The 15,688-nt window shown below is 36.3% G+C and overlaps 1 protein-coding gene across 2 annotated transcripts in view; it reads right to left on the bottom strand.

The window, feature by feature from the left end:
• The window catches only part of KPNA5 (karyopherin subunit alpha 5), a 51,007-nt gene that overhangs the window by 10,272 nt on the left and 25,047 nt on the right, over positions 1-15,688 (bottom strand). For both annotated transcript variants that reach the window (XM_045865382.2, XM_045865383.2), the window contains exons 8-9: positions 11,496-11,595; positions 1,731-1,894 (exon numbers count right to left, since the gene is read on the bottom strand). In XM_045865382.2, the coding sequence (XP_045721338.1) occupies positions 1,731-1,894; positions 11,496-11,595 (264 nt within the window). The remainder of the gene's footprint in view (positions 1-1,730; positions 1,895-11,495; positions 11,596-15,688) is intronic.

The raw sequence follows: 15,688 nt of genomic DNA, 5'->3' as shown, positions 1-15,688 counted from the left end.
TGCTATTTTTTCCTTTATTTCCTGATCTTGACATTTATAATGATCATAAACAAATTATTAGGTTTTGTCCAATGTTTCCTCATGATTAAGATACAAATTATATACTTTTAGCTAGGATATCACAAATGCAACCATCTTTTCATTACATAGGATAGCATCTGATACCTGTTTTGTCCACAATAGTAGCACTGAACTCGTCACTTAAAATGGTGTCTGTCAGATTTCTCTACTTCAACATTACTGTTTTTCCCTTTATAATTAATATTTTTGAGAGGATATTCTTTTAGACTATGTTAAATCCCATTCCTTATCCCACTTTCACCAACCACTACTTTCACCACTTCTTGATGTGTATTGTCTGAATTATTATTAATATTGTTGCCAATGATAATTTTGTAATACCATCATTATATGCTTTTTCAGTCTATTGATGTACCTACTTATTTTAGTGTGGACTCATGGATTCCTATTTTATTCAATACTCTTAACATATTACCATAATTTATTTTAATGCTCAAATCATCCGAAGTTTGGAAGTTTGAATGGTTGGAGTCCCCTTAAGTGGGTTTCTGTGTCCTTTTGATATTTCTCCATTCTTTGAGCACTTAATACTTTATGGGGTCACCTTATTTTTTCTCAATGCCAGCCCTAGAATCAGCCATTTATCCAAGAATTTTGGTTCCTGTTAATGAAGAGTAGTTTTTAAAAACCAAGATTTGGTGTGTTTAGCTTTTTAGTACAGAAGTGTCACTGCTCACAGGGCCTTTAAGAGCGCATGTGCGTGCACGCACACACATATCTATTTATTTCTACATCTCTTTATGTTGAAAGCCATGAGTTCACATTGATATCTCCAGTTCTAATCTAATACCATAAGATTATTCTGGTTTTCCTCCTTTCCGTATTTGTATCTCCATTCTCTTAGAATAAGAAACTGGCTTCTGATCCAGCTAGGCTGTTATCCATCATGTGTTGTTCCAGCCTGCTTGCTATTCTGCTTTAGTGGGTGCCATACTCAAGCTTGAGCCCTGATCCCCTCATTGGACCTGCCTGCCTACTCTCCTCAGATGTTGTCTTTGGACTAGAGCCACAAACCCTTATCAGACCTTTCTTTTTTGTGCCATCTGCTTTATTTGAGCCTACCTAATGGCTTTTTGACAAAAGGAAGTAGTATAATAAATCTTTTTAAAGAAAAAGATAAACTATCCTTTTAAAACAAATTCTCTTACAAGTTTTTAAACTTCTTTTATAAAAAAAATCTGTTCTTTTTAAAGAAGGTAATAATAGCCTAGCAAGTGAAATACTAAAACAAGTGAAATACTAAATGTTTTCACTACATGAACTTGTACACAAATTAGTTACTGTAATGAACAACTAACTAGATTACTGGTTCTGTGAGAGCAGGTACCGAGTTCTGTACTTCATTAACAATATGTTGTACAATACTCTAGCAGGTAACAGACATTCCATATATACCTGTTGAATTAAGTCCCTGCCATTCATAAAAAGATTAAAACTAATGAAATACATTCACAAAATTATTAGTTCCAACTAAAGGATGAGATACAAATTTAAAAAGGTCAACTTTTCAGCATTACAGCTATTCTGAAAAGTGGGGTTGATGGCTTTTCAATTCTTCTGAAGAGAGTCACTCTCGAGATATTTATAAAGCCATTAACTGCTAAATTTAATACACAATCATACAATTATTAATCATAAATTGTAGTTACATCAAAAGTTCCACCAATCTTCGACAGACTCCAGAATCAATGACTGCTTGAATTTTATCATTGGGTCCATCAGAAAGATAAGAAAGGGCCCAGCACACATCTGCTAATACATCTGGGTCACTGCTAAACAACAATCGTGACAAGACATTTAAGCAAGGTGAAACCTGGAAGAAAAGAGCCAATATTTAACAATTTTCTCTAAGACTGAGTTTCTTTAGGAAAATATAGAAACCCATTTTAAAACAAAACTAATGCTATAAAAATACCAGAGAAATTAAAACATTCTATTGTCTTAAAAAATTATGATCATATATATGAACATGTAACTGATTGTTTCCAATTAATCTTTTTTTTAAAGATTTATTTATTTATTTGAGAGAGAGAGAGAGAGAGAGGGCACAAGCTGAGGGAGGGAAAGAGGAAGAGAGAGAGAGAGAGAAGAGAGGAAGCAGACTCCCCGCTGAGCAGGGAGCTCAACACAGGGCTCGATCTCAGGACCTGAGATCATGATCTGGTCTGAAACTAAGAATCGGACGCTTAACTGACTGAGCCACCCAGGCGCCCCTCCAATTAATCTTACATTAAGTAAGATATGTGGTAATTTAAAATTTTTAAGAGTAATGAAATACATATTTGAGATCCCCTATGTTTAAATCACACACATAACACACCCAAAAAAGGCATACCAAAGCTAAGGGAAGTAAAGATGTTTTAGTTAGGTGTTTAATATGATCATGAAATATGAACCAACTGAAATAAACCTCACCCTACTTATTACATGTACATTATTGGAAACAAATCTAATAATCAGTTGAGGACTAAAGGTGTAGAAAATACAAAAAGAAATCTGAAGGATTTTTAAATGAAAGTCACTAATAAACTGTACTTCTTAATGTACTGAAACCCTGAATCTTCAATTACAAAAAAAGAAAAACCACATACATGACAACAGGTTTTAGTCCCTCTAGCATTAATATTACAACTACTTAGTTGTGAAATGAGCATATCACTTCACCTCTCTGAGACTCAGTTTCCAAATCTGTGAAACAAAGGCCAAATTAGACAAATTCTATGATCCTTCCTTTCTCAAATCAGATAGTCCTAGATTCACTAGCTGTATGACCATGGGAAAATTACCTAACATCTCTGAAATCCAATTTCTTCATTTATAAAAGAGGGATAAAACAGTACTGTTAAATTAGTAAGAATGCATGTAGCATCTTAGAACAGTACCTGACATACAGTAAGCACAGAGATGTTCGCTCTTTTTATTGCCATGATCAGTACTGATTCTATATTCCTTAAAGTTTTTTTTTTAAGAGTTTTTTTTTTTTTAAGATTTTTATTTATTTATTTGACAGAGAAAGAAAGAGAAAGGGCACAATCAGGGGGAGTGGCAGGCAGAGGCAGAGGGAGAAGCAGCGGGGAGCCCGCTGTGGGCTTGATCCCAGGACCCTGAGATCATGGTCTGACCCAAAGGCAGACGCTTAACCAGCTGAGCCACCCAAATGCCCCAAGTTTTTTTTTTTTAATCAGCAACCTAAAGTATCCCTCAGATAAGAGCTGTGTACTAAATTTAGATGTGCCACAAATAAAGAGTAATGACAGCTTTAAGGTTCTAGTACTTAAGATGAATTTTCTCTTTACCTCTATTTTAAAGATTGCCAGTACATAAACTATAACCTTCTGAAAATACTTATCTATTTTCTCTGCTGGGCCCTTCTGTACAGATGACCCAAGGGCCCAGGAACAAAAAAAAACAGTTTGCTAACAAAACAGAATGGGTTTGTAAGTTAGTAAAACAAATCTGCACAACTGGATCCTTTCCGAACAAACATGCCTTCACCCTTGCCAATGACCTCCTCTTCCTCAAACAGAGAAATGTGAGAATCATTTAAAGCAAATATAAATTTTTGAGTTAAAAAAATCAGCATACTGATCCGTATCTTTTTACTGATTTAAAAAATGAAGCTATTACAGCATTACAGATTTCTAGTTTTAAGGGAGCAAAATAAAAACACTTCTGAGCCACTGTCTTCTCAGAAACAAGGGAAAGAAGAAAGAGAAATACAAATCCGATCTCTGAGAAGTGCAGCAGACATCTGTAATCATGCCCATAAGATATCATGGACAGGATTATAAGTGAGGAGAGAAAGGTGACACCTCTATACCTGCAGAGGGAACTACCAATTAGAAGAAAGCTAATTTAAAAAAAAGAAGAAGAAGAAGAAGAAGAAAGCTAATTTATCCTCCAATCATCACCCCGAAGGGCCTCAAGAATCAGAGGTGCCAGCTATCACAGAAGGCACAGGAGAGGAATGATGCTAAAACAGAAAGAAAGCTTAAAAAGTTAAATGAGAAAGAGGTTAGACTACAGGTAGGTGTCTAATATTCTCAATGCCAGCAAAGACTAGAGAGGTTTATTTTAAGGAGAAACTGAAAAATAAAAAGTGAACTACAGAAACTGAACTTGGGGTATCAAAGACAAGTTTGAAATAAAGCATGAGAACAGAAATCACAGAGATTAAATAAAAGTTTACATACTGACTGATGAAAACCTGTAGTCCTCTTCCAATGCCCAGCTCCCACATCTCCAGTAGTATTATCTACTCTACACCTCAACCCAATCTATTCACTTTGCAGCAGGAGACTGGAAAATCTGTCTCTGGAGAAACAGAATGGTCTCAGAAAACATACAGAAATTCTGAATTCCTCAAAGAAGACATGGTTCTGCCACCCAATTACTCTATAATGAAGCCCATGAAAGGACAAGTCTATACACCCACCTCTATACCCATTTTCCATTTAGCTTTTAGTGTCTGCCTCCTAAGTATGTCCAGAGTGCCCAGGATCACAAGTTATATGAGGAGATCTCCCAGTAAAAAAAGAGACTAAAACAAACAAACCACAAACAAAACAAAAACATACAAAGAAACAGAGACACCAGAAAAAAGAAAACTTCAAAAAAATTATAAATCCTCAGGTAGATAATTTGTTGGGTCCATAAAAAAAGCTGTAACATCTATACAGAAAAAGTCTATCTAAAGATGAGCAATCAGAGAACAAAAAAATTCTTGAAAATATGATTGTGAAAATAAAAATTTCAAAAAATGTGAATGATAAAATCTCTCATAGAAAATCACAGAAAATTTACCCAACAAAAGTCTTAAGCCCTATTAATGTGAATTACACTATAAGTTTGGAATACATAAGTAAACAAAAAGAGACAAAGATTCCTAACTCTAAGGAGTTTATATTTTAGTGGAAGAAAGATTTTTTTAAAAAAATTAAATAGGTGGGTGCCTGGGTGGCTCAGCTGGTTAAGCGACTGCCTTCGGCTCAGGTCATGATCCTGGAGTCCCTGGATCGAGTCCCACATCAGGCTCCCTGCTCGGCAGGGAGTCTGCTTCTCCCTCTGACCCTCCCCCCTCTCATGTGTTCTCTCTCATTCTCTCTCTCTCAAATAAATAAATAAAATCTTTAAAAAAAAAAAAATTAAATAGGTAATAAATTTTTAAAAACATGTATTATGTTAGAAGATGCTAAGAAAAAATTAGAGTAAAATGTGGAGGTCAGTGGCTGGGGTAGTAAGAGATTACATTATTATGTAGGGTAGTCAGAGTACAGCTCATGGAAAAGGTAACTTATAAGCAAGCACTTAAAGAAAATGAGGGAATTATATAGATATTAAGCATTAAATTGTAGGCCAGTGGTTCTCAAAGTGTGGTCCATGGACCCCTGAGGGATTCTTGAAACCTTGGGGAAGCAATCTTTAATGCCAAAATTTTCATAATTATACTAACACATAATTGGTCTTTTTCATTTTGTTGACATTTGCACTAAAGCTATAAAAGCAATGGTGGGTAAAACTCAGCATAAATCAAAGCAGTGGTACCAAAATGTACCACAGATCTTTGTATTCTTTATGTTCACATACTTGCAAAGAGGCCGGCAGGGGGAAGGGGGAGGGTGCCTATTTAAGAATTACCTTGTATTTTTTTTTTTTAAAGATTTTATTTAGAAGCAGTAAAAATTACTAATTTTATTAAATCTCAATTCTTGAATACATGTCTTTTGAAAACATTGTGAGATGAAATGGGAAATATGCATATACACACACACACATATATATACATATAAAATATATTTTAAAAATATATTTGCTGGCCTATTTGAGAACTGCAGATGTTATCATGATACTTCACCCCTACATCCTTCAGCATGTATCTCCTAAGAAAAATGGCATTTCTTTACATTCTTCTAAGACATTGTTATTGTCACATCCAAAAATTTTTCATTGGTACAATAATATTACCTAAGATCTAAAGCAAATTTAAGTATTTTAAGCTAGAACTTAATTTCAATCCACGATCTAATCAGTAATTAAACAGTGCATTTACTTGTTAGAGTATCTTTAAAAAATCAGGTTTATTGAAGTATAAATTCAGTAAAAATAATTCTTTTCAGGTGTACAGTTCTAATGAGAGTTTTGACAAATACATTCAGTTGTATAGCTACCACCCAATCAAGATATAGAATATTTCTATCATCTTTAAAACTACCCTCCTGTCCCTTTTAGGCAATCACTGATCTGATTTTGTTTCTATAGTTTTGTCTTTTCCAAAATAGTATATTAACGAAATATACAAGATATAGCATTTGTGTGTGGCTTCTTTTGTTTAGCTTAATTCTTGTGAAATTCACTCATGTTGCTGCATGTACCAGTAGCTTCTTCTTCTTTATTGTTGAGTTATATTCCATCATACGAATGAAACATAATTTGTTTATCCATACACCAGCTATTGTACGTTTGGGCTGTTTCCAATTTTTGGTGATTATGAATAAAGCTCTCATAAACATTTATTTTCAGGTCTTTTTGTACACATACTATGTCCTCTTCCTTGGGTAAGTACCATATTGCTAAATAGCACAGTAAGAAACTGTCTTCTTACTAAAGCGTCTGTGCCATTTTACATTCCTATCAGCGATGTTTTAAGAATTTCAGTTGCTATCCATCTTGTCAGCACTTGGTATTATTAGCTTTTTAGATTTTAACCATTCTAATAGGTGTGTGCCGTCTTTTAATCTTGAATAACTCCTCGGCCTATCTGTGTGCCTTCACACCGCTGATATTCTTAGAGTCCGAACATTTATTTCACAAACCATTCCTCAATTCTGATTTGTCTTACTGTTTCCTCATTATTAGATTCAGACTAAACATTTCCAGCAAGAGCGTTACATAAGTGATGATGTGTTATTTTTAGTCATGACACATCTGAAGGCACATAATGTCAGTTTTCCCTTTATTAGTAATGTTAAACTTAATCATTTGGTTAAGGTGACTAAACTCCACTAGAATTCTCAACAGTAAATAAAACTCCCTCCTATCCTCTTTGTAATTAATAAATACTCTGTAGGGCAATACTTTCTAACCATGTCAATATTCTGTTCCCAACGATCTTTTTCACCTAAATGTTATAGAACTCACTGATGATTCCTGCCTAAATCAATTATTAGCATGGTAATTGACTTTTCTAATATGAAGTCCTTCTACAAGTATTAATTGGGATTCTTCTGTTAAAAAGAGCTTTCTTTCCCCATTTTTAGTATTAGGATAGACTCACAGATTCTTTTTTTTTTTTTTTTTAAAGATTTTTACTTACTTATTTGTCAGAGAGAAGAGAGTGCGTGCACACACAAGCAGGGGAAGCAGGAGGTAGAGGGAGAAACAGACTCACTGCTGAGCAGGGAGTCCAAAGTAGGACTCGATCCCAGGACCCTGGGATCATGACCTGAGCCGAAGGCTTAACGTCTGCTTAACGACTGAGCCTCCCAGGCGGCCCTAAGGAAAGGAAATACTTTTAACATATTGAATAAAAAGAATCTGGGGCGCCTGGGTGGCTCAGTCGGTTAAGCATCTGCCTTCTGCTCAGGTCATGATCCCAGGGTCCTGGGATCGAGTCCTGCATTGGGCTCCTTGCTCAGCAGGGAGTCTGCTTCTCCCTCTCCCTCTGCCTGCCGCTTCTCCTGCTTGTGCTGTCTCTCTCTGTGTCAAACAAATGAGTAAAATCATAAAAAAAAAAAAAAAAAAGTATTTCCTTTCCTTAATTCATCTTGATCCTCAAATAGTACCAAATTTGGCTAGAGGAACCCCTACGTGAATATAATTCAGAAGTACAGCCAACAGGATTTACTGATGGAGTGAATGTAGAGAATGAGATAAAAGAGAAAGCAGGCAAAAAATGTTAAAGTACCTCATTTAATAATGGAAGATGAAATTCTATTAACTGATACGAAAAACTGTTGGCACAGAAGGTTCTGGGGGAAAAGAACAGGAATTACATTTTAAATATGTCAGGTTTAAGATGTCTATTAGATATCCAAATAAAGATGCTGAGTTTGGAGTTAAAAAGAAGACCTGAGCCAAGCACTGAAATCTGGAAGTTGCTGGCATGTGGATGACATTTAAAGTCACAGAATGGGCAATATCAACAAGAAATTGAATGCAGATAAAGATAAGAAAAAGCCAAAACCATTCACTTTGTACTCTCAACTTTAGTAGGAAAAAGAGAAGAGGAACTAATATATGAAACTGAGAAGGAGCAATCATTGAGGTAGAAGGAAAACTTGAGAGTAGTGGCCTGAAAACCAAGTGAAAAAAAATTACATAGGAGGAGGAAGTGATCAAATATGTCATATGAAGGCAATAGATCAGGTAAGATGAAGACTGAGAAATCACTACTGTGATGTAGCAAGTCATTTAAGATGAGGTCTAAACATTGACCCCTGGATTTCACAATGTGAAGACACATGTGCCCTTAGTGAAAGCAGATTCAGTGCAGTGACTGAGGGAAAATTTTGACTGGAGAGGATTCAACAAGAATGAAAGGAGAGAGAGTAGACAATGAGAATAGACAAATGAGGAATTTTGCTATAAAAGGAAGCAAAGAAATGGGGTGGCAATAAACATGGGAGCTAACAGGGCTTTCAGGGATAAGAAAAGATTTAACATGAGAGAAATAACAGTATATTTTTATAGTATTGAGAATGATGTAGGAGAGAGTAAAACAATTACTAATGTTGGAGAGGAAAGGAATGATGCACCTGGAGCGATGACCCTAAATAAGGAAAACAGAAAGCTATGTAGTGTCCAAACAAAGGAATTGACTTTATAAAGAAGCATGGCTAAAGTAACCAACAATGACAGGAATGTATAGCAGTACAAATGATGACAAGATGGCAAATGTAATGACGGTAGTAATCTACGGAAGTTCTCTTCAGAGAGCTTCAATTTTCTCAGTGAAGGAGCAGGGTCATAAACTGAGAGTGAGGATGGAGAAGGAAGTAGAGGTAGGACGGAAGAGAAAATAAGAAACAGTCTCCTAATTGAGAAATCCTTTTTTTTTTGCCAGCTGTTAAAGTAATATCTACCATTATAAATGTGAATTGGCCTGAAATTAAGATAACCACATGGCTTCTCAAGATTCATGTAACTTCTCAAAGTCCTTAATGTTCCATTAGATGTCTCATAAAGACAATAATTTTTTAAAAGGAAGCTTAGAAAAATGTGGTTTAGACTACCAGTTTTACAAATTATAAATTTTATAAATTTCAGTTTTTTTCAAATGAGCAAATTCTTCAGGCAAAGCATCTCTATGAGACAGTTTTTAAAAATGAGTCCTTTATAATAAAGTAGATGATTGTTATTATAAAAATTTTTTAAAATCTTTACTGCTTGTCTATGGCTAAAGAACTCTTAAAAACCATGTAATATAATTACACAAAAAGATCTCAAAATTTAACAATGCCTACGAAAAATTCCAATACTAAGTAGAAAAAAAAAAGAAAAATGAAATATGGCATTTTAAACTAATTATATATTTACAACTATTATCGCATAATTATTATCTCAACATATACACATAGAGATGCACACTATTTAAAAGCAAAGGGTAAAAACCTCCAAATTCTTAAAAGGAATGTATTTTAAAGAAATTTAAAATGAAAAGCAATGCATAAACCAAAGTTCACTGAGTAAAAACTCAATCAAAACACAGTTATCCCATACCATTTTTTAAGAGGTAAAATAAAGAAATTACTATAATTGCTAAAACCATGAATCTATATATAATTAGCAAGCCAATTCTACATATGCAAGTTTAAACCTACAAATAGCTGGTGAAGGATTCACCATCATCAGTTGAATTGACCCTTATTATCTCCTCAGACAAAATATGAACATTTTTTTTCTTTCAATTCTATAATAATCATTGCTAAATGATGTTTTTATATAGAATGTTTAAAAAAAAAAGGTCATTGAGGGATACTTGCGTACCACATAAATATTCTTTTCCTTGTATTATACTCAGTTCAAATACTCATCCCTTATCCTTCTACTATTAAAGTGAAAATTATAAAAAATTCTTTTAAACTAACTAAGGCCATTGCTGCAATATTATTTCATAACTTGCTTCCTTGGGGAGCAGTGGTATATAGTTTACTCAAAACTTTTCTAAGATATATATCTACTAAACCAAATTTCTGATTAAAACAGTAATTTGGGGGGTGCCTGGGTGGCTCAGTAAGTTAAGCATCTGACTCTTGATTTTGGCTCAGGTCATGATTTCATGGGTCATGAGATCAAGCCCCGCACTGGGGTGGGGTGGGGGGGGCCCATGGTCAGCATGGAGTCTGCTTGAGATTCTCTCCCCCATGTGCATGTGTGCCTTTTCTCTTCTCTCTCTCTAATAAATACAAGTCTTTAAAAAAAATAAATTTTGTTCCCTCTTTTATTTTTAGCATACTTTACAATGCTTTAAACTAGCTTCTTAGTCATATTACGTACTTGTCAATAAACATGGAATAGAATAGGCATGGATGGTTACGGAAAAATTTTACGAATTATGATTGAACCCATCACATGCTATGGGGTGTGGTAAAAGATGAACAGATGATGGTACCAATGGATTTTAAAGTCATGTTGGTGGTTCAGATGAAACATGGCTAAAATGATCATGCATTTTTCAAACTGGAATGGTAAAAGTATAAATGAGAAGGCATACAACTCATGCATCATATTTTTCAATTAGGAATTTATTATTTTTTGCCCCCAGAAACTTTATCACTAAATCCTCACCAGATTTTGAGCTCTTCTTAGTGCTACAGTCAATGTTGCCCTTTCATTCATAGATACTGAATTCAAAAGAAGTATAATGGTAGCCCAGAAATTTACCTACATTCTGTCTTTTTAACATCTTATTGGTAAGAAAATAGAACTAGATTGGAAACTTATTAATAATCTATTCTTTTAGCAGAATATGAGCAGATGGGGAAAAAATATTCTAAACAGATAAAAAGTACACTGAGAAAGCACAAGCCACTGTGGACTAATTAGTTTTCCAATTTTACAACTAATAGTGGACCTGGGAATTACCTTAACCCTTTTGGGGGCTTCAATTTCATTTTTGGATATAAATGAGAAGAAGTAGACTAGAAGATTTCTAAAGTCAACACTAACATACATAAACATCAAGTGACAGTGGTTGCTGAGAGGCAATCATGAGGTAAAATAAGAGTAGAAAGGGAAACTTCCTTTCTATTATATATCTCTAGACTTCGTATATGTGCAAATATTGTCTAGTAAATAAAGAAAATAATTGCTAAAAAATGGCATAACGTTCCTTCAATCTCTGAAAGTCTATTATAAGGAGACTTAATTAAAAGTTTATGTATATAGATTCCTTAATTTGTATATTTTACTCATACCTTACTAAAGTTTGGAGGAGGGTTTTTGCCTCTACATAAATTTGAGAGGGCCCATACGGCATTTCTGGTTGTTGTAAGTCTGTTTGAATTTGTTAATAACCTGCCAAAAAAAAAAAAAAAAAAGAAAAAAGAAAATTGTCACTTTACATTCATTTCTTCTATTTAGCTATTTTATATCATAAAATATAAAAATTCTCAATATACTTTATGACATAGTCAATATGGTAAACTAGGAAAAGGTAATTTTAAAAAATCATTATAAATATATATAAATATATATTTAGCAATTATATATATATATATCACCACTTTATTTTTAAAATTCTGAATCTATGATCTGAATGGATCCTTAGAAGACATAAAACGTGTTCAAAATAAAGGGTGTCATGGAAAACTGACTTATCTGCTTCTGTATACTTTATTTTTTTTAAACCTTGACAGATTTATTGTTTTAAGTTACAATATAAAGTAATAAATAATGCAATTTTGAATATGAAATCTTTACACTGGGCTTTAGAGGAGCAGAAAAGGGAATGCATAAAGTCTTACCAAAAGTAGCCTAAGCATTACAAATTAAGACCAAATTATCTCAGTAAAAAAAAGAAAAGATACAAAATACTGGGTTTGGTGCTTAAAATTATTTCTATATACTTTAAAAAGAGTATTAGGATTCTGGGAGAGAGAAGAAAAGATGGCGGAGCAGTAGGGGACCCTATTTCAACTGGTCCCCAGAATTGAGCTGGATATCTACCAGACCACTCTGAGCACCCACGAAATCAGCCTGAGATGTAAGAAGATCTGGATCTCTACAAACAGAATATCGCAGGCGGTTGGTTTTGAGGTACGAAGCTGGGAGCCGTGATTCTGCAGGCAGATATCGTAGGATAAACGGCAGCGGGGGGGAGCCTGGCTGTGGGGATCCTACACCGCCGTTGAGTGACAGCCTCGCTCACTGGGGACGGGGCACAGACTCGGGGAAGGGACTTTAGGGCAGCCCCTGGGGCGGAAACTCTGAGCAGCGGGGTCCTGCGTGCGAACTGGGAGCGGCTGGCGGTTTTAGAAGCACAAAGGGCAGAGACCTGCTCAGACCTGGAGGCAGGACTGGGAGCGCTGCGGGGGGGCGCACAACCCAGGCCAGTGCAGTTTATAGCAGCACCACAGAAACGGAGACAGTGTGGCCTGGAGAGCTCACTGAAGAACAGAATGAGGTCTCTCTGCTCTGAGGCAGAGGGTTGGAAACGGTCTCTTCTGCTCTGACTCTCGGAAGAGACGTGGAAAGCCGCCAGAGAACAAAAGCCCCCAAAAACTGATTCCCACTAGCCCATTCCCCGCCACAGGGGGGCAGGGCAACTCTGCCCAAACAGGGTTGCCTGAGTAACAGCCCGGCAGGCCCCTCCCCCAGACGACAGGCTGGGAAAACAAGAGGCCAGCAACCCTAAGGTCCCTAGAAAACAGGTGCATCTTGCTTGGGTTCTGGTGAATAATTTGGACTCTATACATTCCCTCAACCACCCATCAACAGAATGACTAGGAGGAGGAACCCCCAAAATAGAAAAGACTCAGAGATTATGACTTAATGCTGCAGATTTACAAGTGGATGCAGATATAACCAAGATGTCAGAGACGGAATTCAGGCTAGCAATTGTGAAGACAATAGCTAGAATGGAGAAACCAATTAATGGCAACATAGAGTCTCTAAGGGCAGAAATGAAAGCTGAATTGGCAGAACTTAAAAATGCTATCAATGGGGCGCCTGGGTGGCTCAGTTTTTAAGCGTCTGCCTTCGGCTCGGGTCATGATCCCGGGGTCCTGGGATCGAGTCCCACATCGGGCTCCCTGCTCGGCAGGAAGCCTGCTTCTCGCTCTCCCACTCCCCCTGCTTGTGTTCCTGCTCTCGCTATCTCTCTCTCTGTCAAATAAATAAATAAAATCTTTAAAAAAAAAAATGCTATCAATGAGGTCTAATCCAACTAGATAATCTAACAGCTAGGGTAAGTGAGGCAGAAGAATGAATAAACGACCTGGAAGACAATGTAATAGATAAAAAGGGAAAAGAGGAGGCCAGGGAAAAACAACTCAGAATCCATGAAAATAGAATCAGAGAAATAAGTTACACCATGAAGCATCCCAATGTCAGAATAATTGGAATCCCGGAGGGAGTGGAGAGAGAGGACTAGATGTATTTGAGCAAATCGTAGCTGAAACTTCCCTAATCTGGGGAATGAAACAAACATTCGCGTCCTAAAGGCAGAGAGGACCCCTCCCAAGATCAAGGAAAACAGGCCAACACCCCAGCATGTAATAGTAAAACTTGCAAATCTTAGAACCAAGGAAACCATCTTAAGGACAGTTAGGGGGAAGAGATTGCTTATGTATAGAGGGAGGAACTTCAGAATAACGTCAGACCTATCCACAGAGACCTGGCAAGCCAGAAAGGCCTGGCAAGACATATTCAGGGTACTAAATGAGAAAAACATGCAGCCAAGAATACCTTATCCAGCAAGGCTTTCATTTAGAATGGATAGAGAGATGCAGAGCTTCGACGACCGGCAGAAACTGAAAGATATGTGACCCCTAAGCCGGCCCTGCAAGAAATATTAAGGGGGGTTCTATAAAAGGAGAAAGACCCCAAGAGTGATATATAACAGAAATTTACAGGGACAATCTAAAAAACAACGTCTTCACAGGCAACATGATGACAATTAATTCATATCTTTCAATAAGCACTCTCAACGTGAATGGCCTAAATGCTCCCATAAAACAGCACAGGGTTGCACACTGGGTAAAAAGACAGGACCCATCCATATGCTGTCTACAAGAGACTCATTTTGAACCTAAAGATACATCCAGACTGAAAGTGAAGGGATGGAGATCCATCTTCCATGCCAGCTGGGAGCTGGACCTCAAAAGAAAGCTGGGGTAGCAATTCTTGTATCAGACAAAATAGATTTTAAACTAAAGTCTGTAATAAGAGACACAGAAGGACACTATATCATTCTTAAAGGGTCTATCCAACAAGAAGATCTAACAATTGTAAATATCTATGCCCCCAACATGGGAGCAGCCATCTACATAAGCCAACTGTTAACCAAAATAGTCATATTGATAACAATACGTTAATTGTAGGAGACCTCAATACTCCACTCTCAGCAATGGACAGATCATCTAAGCAAAAAATCAACAAGGAAACAAGAGCTTTGAATGATACATTGGACCAGATGGACCTCAAAGATATATACAGAATATTCCACCCTAAAACAACAGAGACTCATTCTTCTCAAGTGCACATGGAACTTTCTCCAGAATAGACCACATACTGGGTCACAAATCAGGTCTCAACCGATACCAAAAGATTGAGATTATTTGCTGCACATTCACAGACCACAATGCTTTAAAACTGGAACTCAATCACAAGAAAAAATTTGGCAGAAATTCAAACACTTGGAAGCTAAAGACCACTCTGCTCAAGAATGTTTGGGTCAACCAGGAAATCAAAGAAGAACTTAAACAATTCATGGAAATCAATGAGAACGAAAACACATCGGTCCAAAACCTATGGGATACTGCAAAGGTGGTCCTAGGGGAAATACATAGCCATCCAAGCCTCACTCGAAAAAATAGAAAAATCCCGAATTCACCAACTAACTCTACACCTTAAAGAACTAGAGAAAAAGCAACAAACGACACCTAAGCCACGCATTAGAAGAGAAATAATTAAAATCAGAGCAGAGATCAATGAATTAGAAACCAGAAACACAGTAGATCAGATCAATGAAACTAGAAGTTGGTTCTCTGAAAGAATTAAGAAGATCGATAAACCACTGGCCAGATTTATCCAAAAGAAAAGAGAAAGGACCCAAATTAATAAAATTATGAATGACAGGGGAGAGATCATGACTAACACCAAGGAAACAGAAACAATTATTAGAAATTATTATCAACAACTATATGCCAATAAACTGAGCAATCTGGATGAAATAGAGGCCTTCCTGGAAACCTATAAGCTGCCAAGACTGAAACAGGAAGAAATTGACAACCTGAATAGGCCAATAACCTGTAACGAGATTGAAACAGTGATCAAAAACCTCCCAAAAAACAAGAGTCCAGGGCCTGATCCCTGGGGAATTCTACCAAACATTCAAAGAAGAAATAACACCTATTCTACTGAAGCTGTCTCAAAACATAGAAACAGA

The sequence above is a fragment of the Mirounga angustirostris genome, unplaced genomic scaffold, assembly GCF_029215605.1.
Source record: "Mirounga angustirostris isolate CCGP_5_RB_7025 unplaced genomic scaffold, mMirAng1.0.hap1 SCAF_8, whole genome shotgun sequence".
In the NCBI taxonomy this organism is placed as follows: Eukaryota; Metazoa; Chordata; class Mammalia; order Carnivora; family Phocidae; genus Mirounga; species Mirounga angustirostris.
The sequence above is the reverse complement of the archived record's forward strand: the minus strand, read 5'-3'. Positions and strand labels throughout refer to the sequence as shown.